Genomic DNA, 24,509 nt, shown 5'->3' with positions numbered 1-24,509 from the left:
TGCATAAGTGCCTGTAGAGCAATTTTGCATTCATTATCACATTTAATTCTCACAACAAACTCTTTCATTTTTTTTTTTTTTTTTGAGATGGAGTCTTGCTCTGTTGCCTAGGCTAGAGTGCAGTGGTGCGATCTTGACTCACTGCAACCTCTGTTTCCTGGCTTCAAGCGACTCTCTGGCCTCAGCCTCCAAGTAGCTGGGATTACGGGATTACAGGCATGCAGCACCATACCCGGCTAATTTATGAATGTGTATATATATATATATATATTTATTTGTTTGTTTATTTTTTTGAGATGGAGTCCGGCTCTGTTGCCCAGGCTGGAGTGCAGTGGCGTGATCTCGGCTTGCTGGAAGCTCCGCCTCCTGGGTTCATGCCATTCTCCCGCCTCAGCCTCCCAAGTAACTGGGACTACAGGCACCCGCCACCACACCACGCCCGGCTAATTTTTTGTATTTTTAGTAGAGACGGGGTTTCACCATGTTAGCCAGGATGGTCTCCATCTCCTGACCTCATGATCCGCCTGCCTCGGCCTCCCAAAGTGCTGGAATTACAGGCGTGAGCCACTGCGCCCAGCCCTAATTTTTGTATTTTTAGTAGAAACAGGGTTTCACCATGTTGGCCAGGCTGGTCTCAAACTCCTGACCTCACGTGATCTGCCCACCTTGGCCTCCCAAGGTGCTGGGATTACAGGCATGAGCTACTGCGCCCGGCCAATTAACTCTTGATAAAGTTTTTTTTTTTTTTTTTTTAACCAATTCTATCCTCTATTTGGAGAAATAGAGGCTCAGAGAGATCAGGTGATTTGCTCTGTGTTGTACTGAAGTGTGGGAGCAGGAGCAAAAATCCAGGCATTCTGACTCCAAATCCCTAGTAATTCTCACTCCACCATTCACATCTGGAATATGGAAGCCCTTTGTTTGCAGATACCGTGCCTATATTGTTCCCTGCTGTACCCGCAGTATCTAGAACGGTACCTGGTACACCATAGGTACTCACAAATATTTGTTGAATGAATGGATGAGTAAATAAAATAATAAATATAATTCCTGCTATTCTTAATCTTACCATCTAAGTTATATATCTATATCTAGATATAGACAGATCTCAAAAAATTATATCTACCATCATTCATTCAACAGACTATTTAGTGCTTGCTATGTACCAAGCACTTCCCATATTTATTAAAAGTAGAGAGTAAACCAATGTTAATGACCAGAATGCCCCTTTGAGAAACTGTGCTAATTTAAGTATTTAAATTTAAGTAAGTAAATAGTTTTGGCAAGGGTTAATGATGCGAGGCAAGGTAGGGTGAAATGAGATTCTGCCTAAGGAGAATAATTAGGGGAAAAGAAAAAGACATTTGTCATTTGTAATAAACACATTGAATTTTGCATTGAACACAGAAAAAATGCAGTGAAAATGTACTCCTCTGATAGTCTCTCTCTCTCTCTCTCGTCTCTCTCTGGCTTGTTTTACTTCTGAGGGTGTCTTTGAGTTTGCAGGCAGTAAGACTGGATGTGGTGGCTCACGCTTGTAATCCCAGCACTTTGGGAAGCCAAGGTGGGCAGATCACCTGAGGTCAGGAGTTCAAGACTAACCTGGCCAACATGGTGAAACCTCGTCTCTACTAAAGATACAAAAATTAGCCAGGCATGATGGCAGGTGCCTATAATCCCAGCTACTCAGGAGGCTGAGGCAGGAGAATTGCTTGAACCTGGGAGGTGGAGGTTGCAGTGAACTGAGATCATGTGTCACTGCACTCTAGGCTGGGCAATAGAGCAAAAACCCCATCCCAAAAAAAAAAAAAAAAAAAAAGAACAAAACAAACAAAAAACAAAAAAGCAGTTTGCAGGCAGTGGCTTCAGCTTGAGTTCCTGCATACAAAGTTGCTACTCTCCCCACTCAACAGCCTTCCTTCTCATGAAATGCCTTTGCTATGCGTTTGAGGGAACCCTCCTTTGTGGGCACCACTTCCTCCATTCCCCTATGCCTGAGCTCCAGGGGGCTTGTTTAAATAGTGCCTATTAGAGGTGCTGAATGTGATGAAAAGAACATTGAACTTGGAGTCAGGAAACCTGAGTTTCAGCCCTCATTGCCATAACCTTACTATGTGACCTTGGACAAGTTTCTTCCCCTTCCTGGTCCTCAGGGTCTGGATCTGTAGAAGAAGGGGCCCTTGCATTCTTTTTTTTTTTTTTTGATACAGAGTCTCACTTTGTTGCCCAGGCTGGCAGTGGCGTGATTTCAGCTCACAGCAACCTCTGCTTCCCAGATTCAAGCAATTCTCCTGCATCAGCCTCGTGAGTAGCTGGGATTACAGGCGCGTGCCATCACACCTGGCTAATTTTTGTATTTTTAGTAGAGATGGGGGTTTCACCATGCAGGTCATGCTGGTCTCGAACTCCTGACCTCGTGATCCACCTGCCTCAGCCTCCCAAAGGGCTGGGATTACGGGCGTGAGCCACCACACCCAGCCCGCATTCTTTATTCAATGCCATGATATGCAGCCGTTCTAGTACAGGAATGACCTGCATTTGTGTTGCCTCTGTGATATTCCTGTAAGAAAAAGACAATAAGCAAAAAACAAACAGAAGAAAAGGAGAGGGAGAGAAGCAAGAGTAACTGTGAAAAGTTACAATTATTTATCAGGAAACCAGTTCTGTGTGACCTTCCTATATCTAGCTGAATGTCCACAATCTTATTTAAAAGATGCTATTCTTCGGTTCAGTGCACAGGAATGTAAATAAGCACTAAAAGCAAAACTTCAGTGCTAACCACATAGCTGAAATACAAGCAAAATAAACCACACAGGCAGAACTTTGCCTATCTGAGCAATACATTTGGACTGTTACCAATTGCTTCTCCACAGAAACCAAATTTTCACAGTGAACACCACCATTCCTTCCCTTTGGGGGGAAATAGACTGCAGGATGATTTGAAGAAGGACTATACTCCTATGGCTCATTTTCTCCTTAATATAATGCACTTGAAATCACAGTGCTCTCGGTGTACTGCTCTTGGCCACACGGAATCCCTAATCATTGGTACGGTCTTGGTTTCAATAACAAGTAACATTTTCAAAATGAGAATTTTCATCTTTTTACCACCTATCTAAATCAGAGAACACTCACACTTTAAGGACTAGTTCAGTCTTTGCCTTACACCTGGGAAACCTGAGGTCAGGGTGATAAAACGACTTGTCTGAAGTCCTCCAGCTTTATTGATTGGCGGCAAAGCTGGAGCTGGAAACTTCCACACCTGATTTCTAGCCTAATGTTCTTCCCACCTCATCATTTAGTTCAACCCAATAACTATATACTGAATGTCTGTACCAAACTACCCCCATTTGTTTATCGCTGTTCCTTTTTAAGTACTTGGTGTTTATTTTCTTCTGTCCGCTTAGCCTTTTTGCAAATGATCCCTTTCCACTTGCCAGTGTTTTTGTTTGGTCATCAAATGATCCCTTCACGCCAGTCTTTGAACATTGGCCAAAGGAATTTGAAGCCCAATCCACTACAACCAAATCCACATAATTTCCAATTATTCCAAATTTCAGTTAGAGTTCACACATTACTTGTATACGGAAACCATAGATGCTGCTACGGAGGAAGGTGTGTGGTTTTCTGTCTTTGTTGCATGCAGCTAAACCCAACCCAACCCCAGCTAGTTACATGCTAACGGCCCTTGCCGGACTTTGTGTACTGTTGATTTAGTAAATAAAGTCAAATGAACTAAAGTTCCTGTGATTCCGAAAGAAGCCAGAACCACCGCCCGTATTCCAGAATTCAGTGACCACAACTGCGTCTGCTCTAAACTCAAAGCCCTTTGATTTTTTGCCCTTTAATCCACAGCTCTCTCAACTGAAGGACCCTAATCTTAGTGTCTGTATGACCACGCCTCTTATCAACTTGGCCTGTCAGTTCTTTTGTACTTTATCTGGCTCCACGGTTTCCTCCTAGAATTTGAATTCCAGCACACCAGCTGTCCTGGAGGTCGACCGTGGATTTATCCACTGCTTGGATCATACATTTTGTTTTGCTTCCAGTGCTCACTGTGATAATATGATGCCTAACCTTTCATAGGATTTGCTCCTTGAGCTGCTCTCTTCAGAAAACAACAGATCTTTTTCTTAGGGGTAATCCTAGTTCTATATCCAGCTTTTTTTTTTCCTTTGAGACAGGGTCTTGCTGTCACCCAGGCTGGAGTGCAGTGGCGCAATCATAGCTCACTGCAACCTTGAACTCCAGGGCTCAGGGGATCCTCCCACCTCAGCCTCCCAAATAGCAGGTACTACAGGTGTGTGTCACCACAACCGGCTAATTTTTTTTGGTAGTGTCAAGATCTCACTTGGTTGCCCAGGCTGGTCTCAAACTCCAGGGCTCAATCGATACTCCCTCCTCAGCCTCCCAAAGTGCTGGGATTATAGATGTGAGCCATCATACCCTGCCTAAAATTATTGACATGCGTTATGGTATGTTTACCCACTTATAGCCCATCTATCTTTTTTTCTCATAACGCACCTAGGTTTTGATGTGTGTTAGCATTTCTGACTCAGTATTCCAAACCAGAAATTGCTTGTGCCTCTTGTGAAATTTGGTGACCTCATTAGCACACTTCTACTACCAGCTTTCCTGGTGAAAATTTTCAAGTAAGAACATAGAATCTTGGGATTTGAAGAAGGCTTAAAATTTATCTATCCCAATGTCATTATTAGGTGGTCATATCAATATAGGTTCAGACACCTCTAGAGGCAGAAAACTCACTTCTTCGTAAGGGAGCTCATTCTATCTTGGACGACTCTGATTACTTGAGAATGTTAAGCCAAAATTTTTTCTTGTACCTTCCACCTAGTGGATCTATTCCTACCCTCTGAGAACCCTAGAAAATATGCAGGATGTCTCTTTTATTTGCAACTGTAAGGTAATGCATTTGAAGACCACCATGAAGCCCCCCCGCCCCCCACCACCATCTTCTGCCTTTACCTGTGTCTTCCCTTCCTCACATCAAATACTCCTCATCCCTGTGGAGCAGTCCTCACTGTGAGTGCTGCTTCATTTGCATGCTTGACTATTGATTTCTACTCTTTGCTTTATTCGTTAAGCAAGGACTCTAACATATCAAAAATGAATTCAGGGCCAGGCATGATGGCTCACACCTGTAATCCCATCACTTTGGGAGGCTGAGGCAGGTGGATCACTTGAGTCCAGGAGTTCAAGACCAGCCTGGCCAACATGGCGAAACCCCATCTCTACTAAAATTACAAAAATTAGCCAGGCATGATGGTGCAATGCCTCTAATCCCAGCTACTCCGGAGGCTGAGGCAGAAAAATTGCTTGAACCCAGGAGGTGGAGGTTGCAATAAACTGAGATCGTGCCACTGCACTCCAGCCTGGACAACAGAGCAAGACTGTCACAAGCAAACAAACCACCAGACAAAAACAACAAATTTAGCTTTTAAACATCCTTTGGTGTAGAATCTTATCAAAAGCTTCCCATCCATTATGTTATCCATTCAATCAGCTAACATTTAGTTAGTCATTGCCCTTCTTGATAGAAATGCACCACTGAAAAAAATGCAGTCCTCTGACCTTGAGTGGTTCAACCAGGAAGAAGAGATGTAAGCACAGTACAATCAGTGTTATAACACAGGTGTGTATGGAGCAGCAGGAACGCAGGAGGGGAATGAGTGGGTATCAGACACCATTTCACAGAGGAAACACTAAAATAGGATTTTGAGGCAAGAGCAGGAATTCACCTGGGAGAAGAAGGGAAGGGCATCCCACATGTGCTAAAATGCTCAAGAGTTCAATAGGATACCCTGCTTTGGAGAACTGTAAAGAGTGTGGGATGGTCTGAAAGTGGGCTGCAGAGAGGAGGAAGGGAGAGGGAAAGAGGTCTACCTAAGACTCAGAATCTCGCACTTAATAGGGGTTCTCACCCCATTCACCCAGCACCTGCCAAATACAGAAGCCGTTTAGTCAGTTAATATCTGCAAACCAAACTAAGACTAACTGATGATGGTGATTTTAATTTGGGGTTAATGTGTAAATGAGACATAGTTTCCCTAAATAACAGCCTGTAGGTCTAGTAGGACAGATCAGGGGTGATTTTGCATATTTCAGAAGGGCTGGTGACTCTGCTCTGGAAATACACGGCTGAGTGATCCAAACAGAAACATCAGATAACGGCAAGTAAGCACATTGGGTGTTTCCCACTCATGTTCTTCTAATTCTTCTCTATGGGTGGAGATGAAGCAGCTCCAGGCTAGCAGATTCCACCCTATCTGCGCAGTGCCCTCTGTTCTGAGCCTCCATGGGTCGAGTTCTCCCTCTGTGTCCAAACCCTATCTGCCAGTGGACTGGAGACCAGCTGAATCTGTCCCTTCTTCTTTCGGATGTGCCTCTCCTCTCCCTCCCGCAGACCCTCTATGCTGCAAGCTGCAAGGAGAGCCCAGGAGGGGTGTCCTCTTGGTGGAAGTTGCGCTTGGTGAGGAAGGTCCAGGGAACCAAGTCACTGCATCTCCTTCCCCAGTCAGCAGTCCCCCAAAGCAACTCAAGGGAACTCTAGGAATATCTAATGTTCCATCTACCTCCCAGATTCCTGCTGAGACTTACTGGAACTAAATATCACTGGCACAGGGTTCAAGGCTTGCCCCAGTGGAGCACCGATGCCACCCAAAGCAGTGAAGCTACTATATACACTCACCTTCACAGCTCTGGTCACCAGAGGCTTATTCTCATTTCAGCATGAGTTATCCTAAAGCTCTCAGGTACTATTGGTTTAGACTCTTTTTTCCCCCCCCCCGAAGACAGAGTCTCACTTTGTCATCCAGGCTGGAGTGTGGTGGTTGCATCTCGGCTCACTGCAACCTCTGCCTCCAAGGTTCAAGCGATTCTCCTGCCTCAGCCTCCCGGGTAGCTGGGATTACAGGCGCCTACCACCACGCCAGCTAATTTTTGTATTTTTCATAGAGATGGGTTTCACCGTGTTGGTCAGGCTGGTCTTGAACTCCTGACCTCAAGTGATTTGCCTCCCCTTGGCCTCCCAAAGAGCTGAGATTACAGGTGTGAGCCACCACACCTGGCCTAAATATTGGAAATCGGTGTTCAAACACTAATCTTGTTATATTTCCATCAAGTAGTGTACTAGATGTGAGGGATTCAGAGATAAGTTGTTGGAATGGGCAGAAACACCGCACAAGCAGATTGACACATCCTTAGGTTTTGCTTTCTGTATTTTCAAATTCTGCTGCCCCACCTGTCTTTGTACTTTGTCTTCATAGGCTGGTTCTCCTAAGCGGAGAAGAGCAGGAGTTCACGTAACAAGGAATGGCAGAAATGAAGGATGTTTTTGGCCAGGAACCACATCCAGGTAACACCTCTGCAGTATCTTCTAATGGAGGATATAGGAACTGATTACTGTTATAGGATAAAAGGCAAATAGATTGGGACTGTATTTAACTGTTGTCATTGTTCCTTACTCTTTATTCAGAAGGTGCTTTCTCATGACAAGTTTAAATAGTGAATGAAGATCAGATATTTCAACAGTAACTGAAATAGCCTATTCATCATGAAGTGAACTGTTTGGCCAGCAGTTAAATAAGTGGGACTTTTTCCTTTAAAAAAAAATAATGTTCCAGGCTGGGCACGGTGGCTCACGCCTGTAATCCCAGCAATTTGGGAGGCCGAGGTGGGTGGATCACCTGAGATCAGGAGTTCGTGACCAGCCTGACCAAACATGGCGAAATCCTGTCTCTACTAAAAATACAAAAATTAGTTGGGTGTGGTGGTGCGTGCCTGTAATACTGGCTACTTGGGAGGCTGAGGCAGGAGAATCGTTTGAACCCGGGAGCAGAGGTCGCAGTGCGCCAAGATTGTGCCACTGCCCTCCAGCCTGGGTGACAGAGTGAGACTCCATCTCGATAATAATAATAATGTTCCAGAAAGTCACCTTGAACACTCTAATGGTAGCCTCTCTTACAAGACCCCTGGAATGACATTAGACGGCTTTCCTTAGAAGGAGAGATGTAGGTGCCTTGGAGTGGCTCATGGAAGGGTGACTCACATTGGAGTCAGTATGGGTGGCTTCCCTTCCTCAGAAGGCAGATATAGGGCCCCTGGAGCCAATGAGGGAGCCTTCCCTATAGGACGATGACAGGGATGTAACCCCCAGTTGCAGAAAACAGTCGTGTATCATATCCTTTGTGTTTTGAGGACTGAAGAGGGAACGTTTCCCCACTCCGAGGGGATAGATTTCCTTAGGGGCAAGGTGAAGCAGTGTTTCTGGGTTAGTGGGGGTGATGCTAGCATCTGAAGCAAGCCTGAACAGGCATATAGGAAGAACTGCCACTTTGGGGTTCCCTCAGTTGAGCTTGAGGAATGGGATCATTTTGCTTGGAAGATTTCTGGCAGTTTCTGGCAATGGTCTGAATCATGTCTGTAATCCCAGGACTCTGGGAGGCCAAGGTAGGAGGATCTCTTGAGCCCAGGAGTTCAAGACCAACCTAGGCAACACAGCAAGACCTCATCGCTGAAAAAGAAAAAAGAAAAAAAAATTAGCCGAGCGTGGTGGTGACTGCTTGTAGTTCTAGCTACTTGGGAGCTGAGGTCGGAGGATTGCTTGAGCCAAGGAGGTTGAGGCTGCAGTGAGCTGTGACCCTGCCACTGCACTCCAGCCTGGGCGACAGTGGAGACCCGTCTCAAAAAAAAAAAAGTTCAACAATCAATAATGAAACCGCATCTCAGCTCAGGCTGTTGGGGGATCAGTTTTCAAAAGTGACACCTTGTGGCAGCAGGAAGGAACAGCAGTGGTATACTACACTTTTTGGACTGCCGCTATCCACCGCAACCGCTGGCTCCTCGGAGGATTTGATGGGGAGTGCTGGAAAGGGCAAGGAAGGGCTTAAGTGATGAACAAGAATAATAAGATCTGTGATCTAAGTTCAGACTAGTTTATTTTTATTACAATCTAATATAAAAATACTACCCTTATATGGTATAAATCCAAGATGGAATATTTTCTCCTTTCCGGATAGTTTTGCATTTTAGAAATTGAAGAAAAAGTTTTAAACCCTGCTGTATTGGACTTCCTAGCCTTTGCTTTAGTTGAGAAATAAACTTCCAAACTCTTATCAGATTTGTTGCCAGTCCTTACAATGTTGAAATAAGGGCCCTGGATGTGTGAACTTGGCCCTTGTTTTATACACATGGCTAAGAGATTAGACAAACATTGTTTATCCAAAAGAGTTCCTGAGTTACAAAGTCTACATCCCTTTCCACTCTTTCCACAGACAGGTCGTGGACACATCCTGGAGTTCTGAGATGCTTTTTGGAGCACAGATTAAAGTATTCTTCAGTTGGTAACTGGCCTGGGGCCTAACCAGCAGACTCTTCTTTCTTTGCCTCTTGCTCTCCAGCTCCAGCCACCGAGCCAGCAACCTCTTGGTATTTTGTTCTAAGGCAGTCCTCAAACTGAGCCAGGGCGAATTCTTGAATTTGAGCTCAATCATCAGTTAGAATGTCTGAGACGGAAGGGTTGAAGTGTAACCTCTCTCAGCTCTCAGTTGCAGCATGAGCGTGGAGCATGAGGTGGCAGAGATTCAGGCCTTGGCAAATAGCATGACTTGCACTAGAATATTCTACGGGGTGTGCGTTGGCTTCCATTTGTGCTGGAAGATGCAAGGTTGAACAGAGAGGGAAGGCTGCCTGAATTGTTTGGGAGATCTGTGTCTGGAGCCCACGGGCAGAGACTGGGCCTTCTGTGTGGGCTGCCATTCTTGGGTGCCATGTGACGTTTCTTCTCTGTGGTTCTTCAGGGAATGACCTCAGATTGTCACACTCAGTTTTGGAGCCTCATGGCCTCCCTGTGATTCTTGGGGATCAACTCTTTCAGTTCACCTCATGGCCATTTTCTAAGGCACGGGCCAGCCCCAGGAGCCCTGGGTTAGAACCATTTTCAACAACCTTCACCCCAAAGATCCACCTCTTACCCCTTTCTAGCCAGGTAAATATGACCAAGGGGTGTTTTCCAAAATCTGTCTAAAACACAACATTTTGGTTATACCCCTTCTTTAGGATGATGGGCCCAACCAGCCCTTCACTTCATAACCAAGGGAAACAACTTAAGTGAATGAATCTCCACAGAGCTACAAAGATCTGCTTCTAGGTGATTTCTGTTCTTGCTTATGTAAGGAAGCAGCTGCTGATGTCTTCAAGCGAAGAAGGGAAAAAATTTCCCCCAATTTTTAAGGATCTCTGGAGGGCATCCATCCAAACTCTTGTAATGCATGTGTATTTTTGTTGTTGTTGTTGTTAGTTCTCTCATTTTCCAGATGAATAAATTGAGGCTCAAGAATATGTGATTTTTCCTGGTCACATGGCCCCTGTTTTCCTTTGCATTCTGCTTCTAGTTGATTTCTTTTTCTTTTCTTTTCTTTTTTTTTTTTTTTTTTTGAGACGGAGTCTTGCTCTGTCGCCCAGGCTGGAGTGCAGTGGCGCGAGCTCGGCTCACTACAAACTCCACCTCCGGGGTTCACGCCATTCTCCTGCCTCAGCCTTCTGAGTAGCTGGTATTACAGGTGCCCGCCACCATGCCTGGGTAATTTTTTGTATTTTTAGTAGAGATGGGGTTTCACCTTGTTAGCCAGGATGGTCTCCATCTCCTGACCTCGTGATCCGCCCGCCTTGACCTCCCAAAGAGCTGGGATTACAGGCGTGAGCCACTGCACCAGGCCGATTTCTTTCCTAGTCTGACAAGACCCAGAGGCCTTTCCTCACTGCACACTTAACCCTGTCTTCAACTTTTCTCTACACAGTTGGTTGATTTCCTAAAACTTGGCGTTTGGTGAAGAATGTCCAGCCACTTTGGCTTCTGAGGAGTTGCAAATAGAAGCTTTTTATCTGGGGAGATAGATTGAACTCTACGTTTTGGAACCAAATGCAGACAGTCTTGTGACTCTGGAAAGTAGGAACCAAACTGGAATGATCCAACAGTGTTTTTTCCCCAATGAGTTTATGGGCAGACAGAGCTGGAAGCAGTTCCTCTTTATATATATAAAAATATACACACACACACACACATATATTTGAGACAGGGTCTTGCTCTGTCACCCAGATTGGAGTGCAGTGGCAAAATCATAGCCCACTGCAGCCTACAACTCCTGGGCTCAAGTGACCCTTCCACCTCAGCCTCCTGAGTAGCTAGGACTACAGATATGCACCACCACACCTAGCTAATCCAAAACATTTTGTGTTTTTGGTAAGTTCGAGACCAGCCTGGGCAACATGGTGAAAAACTGTCTCTACAAAAATTTGCCAGGTGTGATGGTATGTGCCTGTAGTCCCAGCTACTCTAGAGGTTGAGGTGAATATCATGCCCCAACCCGTATAATCTTATATATCCTCTGTTTATCTCTAGTTGAAGATGATTTATATAAAGAACCAATGAGAAAAAGAAGGAAATCAGATCGAGACCAGCGTTTCCGAGCATTTCCTTCTGTGGAGCAGAGTGCTCTTAAGGAATGTGAGTGTCCTGAAACTGTTGTTTTAACATGGTTCTGTTCTGTTCCAAGTATGTTAAAATGGTCAAAGAAAGAGGAAGTTAAATTCTGAAGCTGGATGAAACATCTTCAAATGAACCTGTTTTGGAAAGAGAGGGCTCGAAGTTTCTGCAGCAGTATGCAGTTAGGCAATTTGTCTCCAGGCATCTCTGGGCAGGAGGGTTGTTATCAAAATAACTTCTTCCTGCTTAGAACAAAGCCTGTGAAGATGATTAGGTTGGTGCTTCGGTGGGTGTCAACATGGTGTCCTTGCACTTTTTTTTCTTTTTATGACACAGGAGGGAAGAATCTAGAATGGGCTGAAGCCCATGGCAAAGCATACCATAACTTCTGTTACCAGAGTTTCAGAGCAGCCTGGCTCTTTGGAGATTTTCAGAACCAATGATCGCTATCTCTAGTGAGCCACCATCCCTAGTGTGAGATAACCTGCTATCTTGTTTAATCGGCTTTTCATTTCATTTTTTTTTTTTTTCCTTCTCTGTGATGTTCAGCAGACACCTCCTTTGGAGACCTAGTACTTTATCCCTGCCAGGTACCTACAGGTGACCTCTCTCTGTTAATTCCAGATGAAAAATTGGAATCACGGACCAGAAGAGTTTTGAGCAACACTTATCAGAAACTAATTCAGTCTGTCTTCCTGGACGATAGTATCCCTAATGGAGTCAAATATCTCATGTGAGTCTGAAATCTGCAACCCTGAAATCTTATGTCAGTATCTGTCCTTAGGCTATTATAGGTGCTTCCCCCCAACAAGGAAAGGGACTATTTAATTAGAAACTAAGAAAGAAGGATACAAATTTCTGTCGCTATGGGATAGTTGCCATTCATTGAGCTGTCACTGTTAGGTAATCTGCTAAGTGCTTTATATATATGTGTGTGTGTGTATGTGTATATATGTGTGTGTGTGTGTATATATATGTATGTGAAATATAATTTAATCCATCCCAGACTCCTATAAAGTAGGAACTATTATGATTACTTCCATTTTACTGAAAGTGAGGCTCAGAGAGGCCCAGACTTGAACAAAGTCACACCAGTGGTCAGTGAGAGGGTCCAGAATTCACCCCAGGCTGTGTGACTCTGAGCTCATGTCCCCAACTATTTGTCCTCTGTGACTTGAAGGAGTTGAGTGGTGCTGAGGCTGTAACTTCTGTTCAGTAAGACTCTGTGTTGCTCCTAACACTATTAATACTTCACCTCTGTATACACTGTATTTCTAGGGTCAAGAATATGCAATTTCTGTCCAGATGCAGTGGCTGACACCTGTAATCTCAGCACTTTGGGAGGCTGAGGCAGGTGGACCACTTGAGACCAGCCTGAGCAATATGGCAAAACCCTGTCTCTACACAAAAGACAAAAAAATTAGTCAGGTGTCGTGGGGCACGCCTGTAGTTCCAGCTACTTCAGAGGCTGAGGCGAGAGAGTTTCTTGAGCCCAGGAGATTGAGGCTGCAGTGAGCCATGATTGCATCACTGCACTCCAGCCTAGGTGACAAAGTGAGACCCTGTCTCAGACACATAAACAAACAAACAAACAAAGAATATGCAATTTCCAGTGAATACAAATAAACATACCTCACATCTATATAGACATTATAGGGATTGTGTGGAATGATCATTACCAAATATTTTTGCATAATCTCATTTGATCCCCAGGCCAACTCTGTGTAGCAAATAGGGATTGATATTCTCCATTGACAGAGGAGAGAACAGAGACTCAGAAGATTTTAGTGACGTGCCCAGGATTAGAATTCAGTTCCTTTGCATTCTGTTTCAATGCTGTTCCCTCTAAACTTTGATGGTCATGACAATGTACATTTTAAAATTCACCCAGAAATAGGCTCCTTGCCTTGATTGAAAAGCCGACAGTGGACCCAATCTACATTGGATTACTTGGAAGCACCGGGGCTGGGAAGAGCTCCCTGATCAATGCCATCATCCAGCAAGCAATGTTTCTACCAGTGTCTGGAGAAAGCATATGTACTTCCTGCATTGTACAAGTGAGCTCCGGCTGCTGTGCACAGTATGAGGCCAAAATCCACCTTCTGTCTGACCAGGTAAGTGTTCCCTTCCTCCCTCCGTCCGTTCCTTCCTTCTTTTTCTCCCTCCCTCCCTGCCTGCCTGCCTGCCTTCCTTCCTTCCTTTCTTTTTTCCTTCCTTCCTTCCTCTTCCCTCCATCTCTCCCTCCTTTCTTTCTTCTTTCCCTTCCTTTTGTTCCTCGCTTTTCTTTCTTTCCTTCTCACTATCTCTCAGAGATAACATTATATTCCTTGCAAATATAGCTCATGCCTTTGTTTAATGAAAAGAGCCCATCCCAGGAGGAAGTTCAATCAAGTGAGCTAGGGGGGTCTAGCCTGATGCTTGCATTGTTATGAGACTTTGGGCAAGCCATTTCCCTCTTCGAGATCCCAGATAGACGACCTAGATTTTCTGAATATGCAGCCCCCTGGCCCTCCACAGGGGGCAGTGGGCGCCTCTGTTTGTCGGTGTTCTCTGTGTCTGTGTCAAGAGGGGCTTGGCCCTACTCTGCCTTGGCAGGAATGGAGGGAGGAGCTGAAGAACCTGACTAAACTCCTGCACAGGACGGAGGAGCTGGGCAGAGAAGAGGCAGATGCATGGAACAGGGATGAGGCAGTGGAGGAAGCCACCTGGAAGCTACAAATGATTTATGGAAATGGGGCAGAAAGTAAGAACTATGAGGAGTTACTGAGGGCGAAGCCCAAAAGGAAGATCCCCACCTCCAGAGTCATCACCCTCAAGGCTGAAGAGGTAGCATCAAGTTCGTTTTTTTCTTGATTTCATCCTGCGTCTGATGTCTAACAGTTGAATCTGTTTCAGGGGACGGGCTTGTGGTACAGTGTTTGTGTGAAATAAGAAATAAGTTACTACCCAAATCAGAAGTATCCATAGCCCAAGTTATCCTCATTATTTATGGCTATCAAATGGGAATTTTTAGTATGTGAATGGAGGAGCTCTTGTGCACAAAATAAGACTATTTACAGTTACTTGAGAATAATTAGGGATAGTTTGGGCTGCCAGTGATTTTTGAAGAAGACTTATAGTGGCTTAAACAAACAGGGATTTATTCTTTTTCTCATGTAAGAGGTTTGGGAGCAGTAGGGGTGGGGTTGGTTTAGTGGCTCAGCAATGTCAAGATCAGCATCTCTGGTTCCCTTGGCCTTCCGTCGACCCCATTGTCATGAGATGGCTCCCGAAGTGCTAGACTTCATGCTAGCCTCCTGGAAGGAAGAAGTGGAGAAAAAGTTGGCGTCAGCCACATCTCCCCTTTCATGAGAAAGTAAAAGCTTTCCCAGAAATACCTCTGACAAATTTCTTTGTAGATTTCAGAGTTCAGAACTGAGCCACATGGCCCTTCTTGGCTGAAAGGGGGTCCAGAAAAAGTGAAAAGCAGACTTGTCATGATTTGCTTAGACCAGTCTCACTCCACTGCCTTTCCAATCAGATAGAAAATCAGGATTCTGCTGGCATAAAGGAGGAACAGGATGGACATTGGATAGGCAACTAGTAGTATTCTTGCTTTTATAAACAATGTTTATTTTAAGTTAAAATTCAATTTCTGAATTAAAACAAAATATTTGTGGAATCAACATTCAATTTAGGAAAGCTATACATTTAAAAACCTAGTTTTTCTTGTATCTCTCACCTTTAAATACACCTTTAAAATATTGCCATTCTATTTATAAATCTAGTGACTGTTGGTAAAATGGGTACAATTTTTATATGCGTCCTAAAGTTTAATGTTCAATTATCTCCTGATTAACAAAGCAAACCTTCCTTAAATATTCCATGATACTTACATAATTAATCACATTTCCTTAGGCTTTTTGCATACGGTTAAAGTTCGATATATTTGAGTCTCTAAAATGTTTAAATACTTGACTAGGCACACTTAAAAATCAAATGAATGAAACCTTTTCAAAGCACTTTGCTATCTCTTGTATATCTGGAAAATCAAACACAGTACCCATTTCTTATAGTTTTAAGATGAATATTACTATTAAAATGATTATACTTCTAATATCTAAAACATAGACTATGTCTGAGAAACACAATGATTACAAAACTAGTGACTTTATCTGAATACATACAGCTTACACAAGGATATCAATGTCTTCGCCAACTCTATATTTAGAAATACTCCTTCCCAGCATCATACATTTACCCACGGAAACAAGGTGAACAGAATTACCATCTCAATAAGTGAGCTTACAAATTCAGGCTTTCCACTGGAGATCCTAGAATCCGAGTTTGCCTTCTATAATGATGTTTGCCCAGAACCAGTTTATTGGGCTTAGCCCTCTAGTAGAAAGAGACTTTTCAAGCCCATGTCTTTTCCTGGACTTCTCTCTTACGGTATCTGCTCTATTTTAAAATCACAATATCTTAAAGAGCTTTTATTATCTCCTCTTTCGCTGTTTATCATTTGGTTGAAATTGATGAAATCTCTTACTCCTTACCCAGACTGCAACAAATCCAGCGATTTAATTTAAACTCTCTTAGGAATTGATATTCTTATCTTTCTTTCAGGACTATTCTATAGAAATGTATTTAACAATGACCACCATACATCCCAAATCCTCTGTCCTCTGAAGTACCCCAGTTGAGATTTACTGTCATAGTTGCTGGCATGGATGTGTCATTGTCCCAAGACATGTTTAAGCAGAAACCGTGGTTTAAGAACTATTCCCTCTCTCACCCACCATCATTAAAATATCCTAGAAATGCCTACATATCAAGGTATTTTTTGTAATCGGAAGATAAATTTTAAAAACCCTTTTTAAGATCCAATTTCAGATCAATTTTCAATTTGGAAAATATAGTTACCATATCACTGTTAATTTTCTATAGTCATTGCTAGCTTTCTGGTAATGAAAATGTCAATTACATATTACCTTAATTTCAGAATTGAATGCAGTTTAGAAGATAAATCTATTATTCAGCAATGCTATAACTTCCCTAACATCCCATTTTAGCTGACTTTGTTTTTTTTTTTTTTTCATCTGCAAGGTAAGGAGCTTGAACTTCCTCATCTCCAGGGTCCTTCCTGGCTCTCAGGTTCTAGGTCCTACAGACCTGATTTCAGGCCTTCTGTCAGATGCACTTCTTATGCTTACTAAGCATACTTACCATGAACCTGCATCACAGCCAACCAGGATGAACAGAGCTGGGAACAAGGCTGGCATGCGTGATTCTGTCCTTCTTCTTCAGGCAGAAGAGCTGTCCATCAAGCTGGACCCCTACATCCGCACACAGAGGAGAGACTGGGATGGAGAGGCCGCTGAGATGCACATCTGGCCCTTGATCAAACATGTGGAAGTGACTCTTCCCAAATCCGACCTGATCCCAGAAGGGGTCGTGCTGGTGGACATCCCAGGCACAGGCGACTTCAACAGCAAGAGGGACGAGATGTGGAAAAAGGTGACTGTCTTTCATAGGCTTAGTTCTCTCTTCCCTCAACTCCTCTACCCTTTCTCAAGCAACAAAGAATGCTCTGCTTTCAGCTTCAGGGATTTTATGAGCTCATTGGAATTAAATTCTTCTAATTTCTATGTTCTAAGTCTCAGGGCCCTGGCAGGATATGGTGGCCAGAGAAAGTAGGGAGGGAGGAATTATAGGACATGACTGTTGGAGCCAGGACAAGTGTGTGTGATGTATGAGAAAGATGAGCAATAGAGTGGCTTAAGAGGAATCAGAGTGACCAAGGACAGAGTGGAACTGGGAGGCCAAGTGTTGGGGACAAAGCAGAGAAGCTGCAGCCAGTCACCCAGAACCCAAGAGACTGCAACTGTGTTGACTGTAAGCAGCATCAGCACAGAGCTGGAGGGCTGAGGAAGCTGGTGTGGTGGGGGCAGGGTGAGTCTTCCTGGGTGAATGGGAGAAGGAGCATGGGGTCGGTGGAGGAGGGAGACTATGGAAGACATGCCTGGAAAAGTTCCAGGTCTTTAGTACTACTGCTCCAGAGTTTGGCTTCCTGGGAAAACTTGCAGGAAGAGAGGGACTGGGGCATGTGATTGAGAAAGGGCACGGTAACAGAGGCACTCTGGAGCAGAGGGTGGGAGGAACACAGAAGCCCAGGAGCTGGAAGGGGACTGGGAGCAAGGACCAGCATCAGTGAGTTGTGAGCAGCACAGCAGCTGCCGAAGAATTCAGTTCTTTAAACTCCACAGGTTTGTTTAGATGAATGACTGTGCGCCAGGGGAGCTTGCTGACCACAGCTTCCAGTCACAATCTAGGGCAAGCTCTAGCCTCTGCCCTGATTGTACAGGTGAAGACATGAAGGCTCAGAGAGGGGAAGTCACTTGTCCAGGACCACACAGCCTTGAACTGGAGAGCAGGTTTCTTAACTTCCCTGCTGGGGCTCTGTCTACCCCACCTCCCCCAGGGCATGCTGTACATTATTCACCTCCTGTAGGAGAAAGGCAGTCCCTGTGTCCTTCCCCTTGGTTGGTGGCTCAGACCTGGCCTTGTGAGCCTTAGTTTCTGTAAGACCTCGGATCCTGGAGTGGAAATCGTGAACCTTGGCTAGTTCCAGGCCTGGCCAAGAGAGCAACAGCCCAGGAAGGCTGCCAGGGCCTCTCCCTGGATGGAGTTGCGGCTGCAGCCAGTTCAGATACACTGGGCAGCTTATCAAAGCCAGCAGCTCTGGCTCAGAAAATGTGCTCTGAAGAGGTCAGGCTGAAGCGAGGGATGGTTCCCAGCGTGCTCTGCCTGGCCCGGCTCCCCTGCATTCTTGTGGGTTTTTTTGACCTCCTCTCACAAGAAGTTACTCAAGACCCCACTCTTTGCAGGGAGAATAAGACAGTCGCCCTCCCTCTGTCAGGCTGCCAGCCTTGCCTTCCCTAAAACCCATTATGAATTCAGATGTCCCTGAATCTGATCTGCCACTTAGAAGTCATGTGACTTGAGGCATGTCTCTGAACCCCTCTAAGTCCCATTCTCATCGCAGGGGCCTGGGGAGATGCAGGTGGCGGTGGTGGGGTGCCATCTCATCTACTCCTCAGTCTGGCAGTTCTGGTTTTATAGAAAAACTTTTTTGTATCTTCTATGACACTAACTTTACCAAACCCTGGCAGTGGGGAGCTTTGTGTGGGGTCTGAAATTTAACCACTGCACCCTTTATGGTTGCTGTCCTTTTCTCATGTTAGTGAACACTAAGCACCTGTGGCTTACCAGGACCAAGGAGAATATAAAGGTGATGGGGGCCCTGCCCTTGAGGAGCACCCAGCCTGGCATTCTTATGGCCTTCCAGTGGCTGGACCGTTCTCTGCCCACTGTTGACACTACAGAGCTGGAAGCTGCTTCTACTTTTGTTTTGTTTTGTTTTGTTTGCGACAGCATTTTGCTCTGTTGCCCAGACTGAAGTGCAGTGGCACAATCATGGCTCACTGCCACCTCGACTTCCTGGGCTTGAGCAATCCTGCTGTCCCAGCCTCCCAAGGATCTGGGCTACATACAGGTGCACACCACCACACTTGGCTCATTTTTTTTTTTTTTTTTTTTTTGTAGAGATGAGATTTTACCATATTGCCCAGGTTGGCCTTGAACTCCTGAGCTCAAGTGATCTGCCTGCTTTAGCCTCCTGAAGTGTTGGGATTACAGATGTGAGCACCACATCTGGCCCAGAGCCCAAAGCTTTTCTTTTTTTATTTTTATTTTTTATTTTTTTGGTGATGGAAGTAGAAAGGGTGGTCCTTTATTTTTATTTTTATATCTTTCCAGTCAAGTTATTTTCATTATTATTATTATTATTATTATACTTTAAGTGCTAGGGTACATGTGCATAACGTGCAGGTTTGTTACATATGTATACTTGTGCCATGTTGGTGTGCTGCACCCATCAACTCGTCAGCACCCATCAATTCGTCATTTATATCAGGTATAACTCCCAATGCAATCCCTCCCCCCGCCCCATGATAGGCCCCGATGTGTGATGTTCCCCTTCCCGAGTCCAAGTGATCTCATTGTTCAGTTCCCACCTATGAGTGAGAACATGCGGTGTTTGGTTTTCTGTTCTTGTGATAGTTTGCTAAGAATGATGGTTTCCAGCTGCATCCATGTCCCTACAAAGGATGCAAACTCATCCTTTTTTCTGGCTGCATAATATTCCATGGTGTATATGTGCCACATTTTCTTCATCCAGTCTGTCACTGATGGACATTTGGGTTGATTCCAAGTCTTTGCTATTGTGAATAGTGCCGCAATAAACATACGTGTGCATGTGTCTTTATAGCAGCACAATTTATAATCCTTTGGGTATATACCCAGTAGTGGGATGACTGGGTCATATGGTACATCTAGTTTTAGATCCTTGAGGAATCGCCATACTGCTTTCCATAATGGTTGAACTAGTTTACAATCCCACCAACAGTGTAAAAGTGTTCCTATTTCTCCACATCCACTCCAGCACCTGTTGTTTCCTGACTTTTTAATGATTGCCATTCTAACTGGTGTGAGATGGTATCTCATTGTGGTTTTGATTTGCATTTCTCTGATGGCCAGTGATGATGAGCATTTTTTCATGTGTCTGTTGGCTGTGTGAATGTCTTCTTTTGAGAAATGTCTGTTCATATCCTTTGCCCACTTTTTGATGGGGTTGTTTGCTTTTTTCTTGTAAATTTGTTTGAGTTCTTTGTAGATTCTGGATATTAGCCCTTTGTCAGATGAGTAGATTGCAAACATTTTCTCCCATTCTGTAGGTTGCCTGTTCACTCTGATGGTAGTTTCTTTTGCTGTGCAGAAGCTCTTTAGTTTAATTAGATCCCATTTGTCAATTTTGGCTTTTGCTACCGTTGCTTTTGGTGTTGTAGACATGAAGTCCTTGCCCATGCCTATGTCCTGAATGGTACTACCTAGGTTTTCTTCTAGGGTTTTTACCGTATTAGGTCTAACATTTAAGTCTCTAATCCATCTTGAATTAATTTTTGTATAAGGAGTAAGGAAAGGATCCAGTTTCAGCTTTCTACTTATGGCTAGCCAATTTTCCCAGCACCATTTATTAAATAGGGAATCCTTTCCCCATTTCTTGTTTTTCTCAGGTTTGTCAAAGATCAGATGGCTGTAGATGTGTGATATTATTTCTGAGGACTCTGTTCTGTTCCATTGGTCTATATCTCTGTTTTGGTACCAGTACCATGCTGTTTTGGTTACTGTAGCCTTGTAGTATAGTTTGAAGTCAGGTAGCGTGATGCCTCCAGCTTTGTTCTTTTGACTTAGGATGAACCCAAAGCTTTTCTTTTTTTTTTTTTTTTTGAGACGGAGTCTCGCTCTGCCGCCCAGGCTGGAGTGCTGTGGCCAGATCTCAGCTCACTGCAAGCTCTGCCTCCCTGGTTCATGCCATTCTCCTGCCTCAGCCTCCCGAGTAGCTGGGACTACAGGCGTCCGCCACCTCACCCGGCTAATTTTTTTGTATTTTTTAGTAGAGACGGGGTTTCACCGTGTTAGCCAGGATGGTCTCGATCTCCTGACCTCGTGATCCACCCGTCTCGGCCTCCCAAAGTGCTGGGATTACAGGCTTGAGCCACCGCGCCCGGCCAAGCCCAAAGCTTTTCTAAGTTGATTATCGTTTGGGAAGCAGAAGGACTGTGATGGTTTTTATTTTCTTGCCTAAGTCAAAGTCCATTCACCTATAAAGGAGAGACAGGATCCATCGTTGTGTGGCCCTATACGAGTCTCTTTACCACTTGGGCCTCATTTACTTCCCTATAATCCAAGAGGTTTGTCTAACTCGAGAAACTGATGCTTTTTAAGCAATGATTTATGGAGCCAAAAGGTTCATGGACAGAGGGTAGAGGGTATTGTGCAGATGGTGGTTCTGGGTCCTCCACTCCCAATTCAACCACAGCAGTTCTGCTTTTTAAAAATCAAGTTTATATGTTGGAATTCTAACTAAGATTTCATTTGAAAAAGTCTCCCCTGCTAAAAGCAAGCTGAAACCCACTGCCCTGGATCAAGGTTTCTCAACCTCTTGACATTTTGGGCTGCCAGATAATTCTCTGTGGGATGGGGGCGGGGGTGGGACTGTCCTGGGCATTGAAGAATGTTTAGCAGCATCCTCGGCCTTTACGTGCAAGTACCCCGCAAGTTGTCACTATTAAAAATGTCTCCAGACATTGCCAAATACAGATGCTCATTGACACACCATAGAATTGCATCCTGATAAGCCCCCTGTAAGCTGGAATCATAACCATCATTAGTCCCTATTGTCCTGGACTTACCAGTCGTTCAGTAAACCCATTGTAAAGTTGAAAAGAAAAATTGTACGCTGAATCATCACAAGTTGGAGACTGTTTATATCTTCTGGGGCACAAAAACTCTACTAGTTAAATACTACTGGTATAAAGCAAAATGATGATTTAATTATCAGGTCACAAACTTGTCACCCCTTTGTATGCAAAGCACTGAGGAACCACAGATGAACTCAATCCCTGAGTTGAACCAGATTTTCATTTATGTAGAGGTAAGACAAGAGTAACAATACAGTTAGAGAAATGTCACAAGGCTATGCATGATTATCACGTGAAAGTTGCATATTTAGTAAAGCAACATTTATGTCATTAATATGTTGTTATTTCATGTTCATTGGCCTTTGCAACTTGTCATGTGGTTTCTGGCTCCCTGCTGCCGTCTGGTGGCATTGTACTAAACATGCAGGGGCAGTCAAACATCAAAATGATGCCGTCAGGTGACAGCTTGGGGGTATGTGCGCCACCAAACTTAGCCCTGGAAAAACAAGAATTTTCCCCAGGGGACAACTGAGATAAAGCAAGCCAGTGATGGATCTGGGACTGGGACTGGAGGACTGATTTAGGGAATTCTGTCAATCTCTAATGGCACAAACTACTATGAAGCCTCTCCTGTGTGCTAAGCACTGGGCTTGAGGTGAGGTGGATCCCAAGAGGAAAGGTGCAGATGGTCACTTCCCATCAGGGGGCAGAGAGCAGACCTGGTGCCGTCACTGTGTCTCAGAGGCGATGCGGGAGGTAAGTCCAGGTGTTACAGGATGCAGAGGCCAGCCCATGCTTGAGGGGTCCTTCGCAGTCTTGAGGGACAGATGGGGGCTAGGCAGAGACTGTGGCCAGGTAATTAATAGAACAAGGCACATATGAGAAATGGCACGTAGCTCAGTCCAGCTAGTGCACAGAGTGTGGTGGGGAGCGGTGAGGGGTGGGACTCGAGGGAGAGACTTAAGGGATACGTTAGGGAATCGGTCCTCAGGAACTGTGACTCCATTCCTGTGCTGACACATGCTGTGGTCATGTTTTGCAGACCATTGACAAGTGCTCAGTGATCTGGGTGATCAGTGACATAGAGCGAGTTTCTGGGGGACGAGCCCACGAAGACCTTCTGAATGAGAGCATCAAAGCCTGCCAGCGGGGCTTCTGTAGGGACGTGGCCCTTGTGGTCACCAAGACGGACAAACTCCACTTGCCAGAATACCTAAGGTATAGTGCTGGGTTCACGGGGATGTGCGCTTTATTCAGGGGCTTTCCTCTGTGTGTCCCGACTACAGTAGCATGGAGCTTGACTGTGTAACATGGTTACGGGGCTTCAGGAAGTGACTGTTGGGGAGGAAACAAAAGATTGGGTGACTTCCTGGGACATCAGGACCCTTGGTTGGGTTGTCTCGGGAATCTGAACTTTCCAAGGTAGCTGCTTAGTGCCAAGCTGGTGTCCCCTACACAGCTCTGAGGGTGCTACTCACATGTACCAGATGCAGATGGTACCTCCTGCACTGTGCGATTTGATGATCCCACCTGCTCCACAGATGTAGAAAGTGTAGACACCCCTGTAACTAGGAAGTACAAACCCATAGTCCTACCTGGCAGGGTACAGCTTTTTTTTTTTTTTTTTTTTTCTTTTTTTGAGACGGAGTCTTGCTGTGCTGCCCAGGCTAGAGTACAGTGGCACAATCTCAGCTCACTGCAACCTCCATTTCCCGAGTTCAAGCGATTCTCCTGCCTCAGCCTCCTGAATAGCTGGGATTACAGATGCCGGCCAGTATACCTGGCTAATTTTTGTATTTTTGGTAGAGATGGGTTTTCACCATGTTGGCCGGGGTGGTCTTGAACTCCAGACCTCAGGTGATCTGCCCGCCTTGGCCTCCCAAAGTGCTGGGATTACAGGAGTGAGCCACCACACCCAGCCCAGGGTACAGCTTTGATGTTTTAGGTTTTTGTACTCCTGAGCTTTTTAAAAATCATTAAAAATTATTTTTATTTTTATTTTAAGTTCCAGGGTACATGTGCAGGATCTGCAGGTTTGTTACATAGGTAAATGTGTGCCATAGTGGTTTGCTCTACAGATCAACCCATCACCTGGGTATTAAGCCCAGCATCCCCAGCCAGAGACTCCTGAGCTTTTTAACTCACTTGGAACAGGTCCTCAAAAGTTGTAGAACTTTAGGTGAAGGTAGATGCATTCTCTAAGAGCTGTATTCTAACAAATAAAAGGTAAGCATTTGTGGGCTTAATAGATGTTGATTTCCATGGAGAGCTCTGCTGTCGCTATAGCTAGGAAGACTATAACTAACCTTCTATGTTGGGACAATTTTGAGAGTGAGAGGGGGTGTGATTAGTCCTTAGAGGGGATCAGTGGGCATAAACTGGGCTTTCCTGTATCCATGGGGTGTGTGTTCACGGGATATGATGTCACGGATGCATCTCACCTCCAACAGGAGCTCCTTTACCACCCCTCCACCATTTCGTCCACTCACTGAAGCTTAGGTCTGACTGCCGTCTTCAGGAATTCACTTGCTGTCATGGTCTGGGTTGGAATTGCAGCTTCATTTTTTTCTCCTGCATTTCTCCTCATCTCACCCAGCAGAGAATATCTCCAGCCCTCTCTTTCCAATGCCAACATTAAAATTGACACAATTAGGCTGGGTGTGGTGGCTCACACCTGTAATCGTAGCACTTTGGGAGGCTGAGGT

General features: G+C 44.7%; 1 protein-coding gene across 7 annotated transcripts in view; it reads left to right on the top strand.

The window, feature by feature from the left end:
- NUGGC (nuclear GTPase, germinal center associated) overlaps positions 1-24,509 on the top strand; it is a 70,642-nt gene that overhangs the window by 8,262 nt on the left and 37,871 nt on the right. For 4 of the 7 annotated variants that reach the window (XM_033229385.1, XM_033229384.1, XM_033229383.1 and 1 more), the window contains exons 2-8: positions 7,287-7,375; positions 11,420-11,524; positions 12,128-12,236; positions 13,395-13,617; positions 14,099-14,329; positions 16,790-16,999; positions 22,847-23,022. In XM_033229385.1, coding sequence (XP_033085276.1) covers positions 7,333-7,375; positions 11,420-11,524; positions 12,128-12,236; positions 13,395-13,617; positions 14,099-14,329; positions 16,790-16,999; positions 22,847-23,022 — 1,097 coding nt within the window. In that variant the 5' untranslated portion in view covers positions 7,287-7,332. Of the gene's footprint in view, positions 1-5,396; positions 5,654-5,687; positions 6,196-7,286; positions 7,376-11,419; positions 11,525-12,127; positions 12,237-13,394; positions 13,618-14,098; positions 14,330-16,789; positions 17,000-22,846; positions 23,023-24,509 lie in introns of those variants that run through there. The other 3 variants (XM_033229387.1, XM_033229386.1, XM_033229390.1) reach the window with 3 other exon arrangements.

This window comes from Trachypithecus francoisi, unplaced genomic scaffold (assembly GCF_009764315.1).
Source record: "Trachypithecus francoisi isolate TF-2019V2 unplaced genomic scaffold, Tfra_2.0 Contig01440, whole genome shotgun sequence".
Lineage (NCBI taxonomy): Eukaryota > Metazoa > Chordata > Mammalia > Primates > Cercopithecidae > Trachypithecus > Trachypithecus francoisi.
This window is presented reverse-complemented; position numbering and strand designations above follow the sequence as displayed.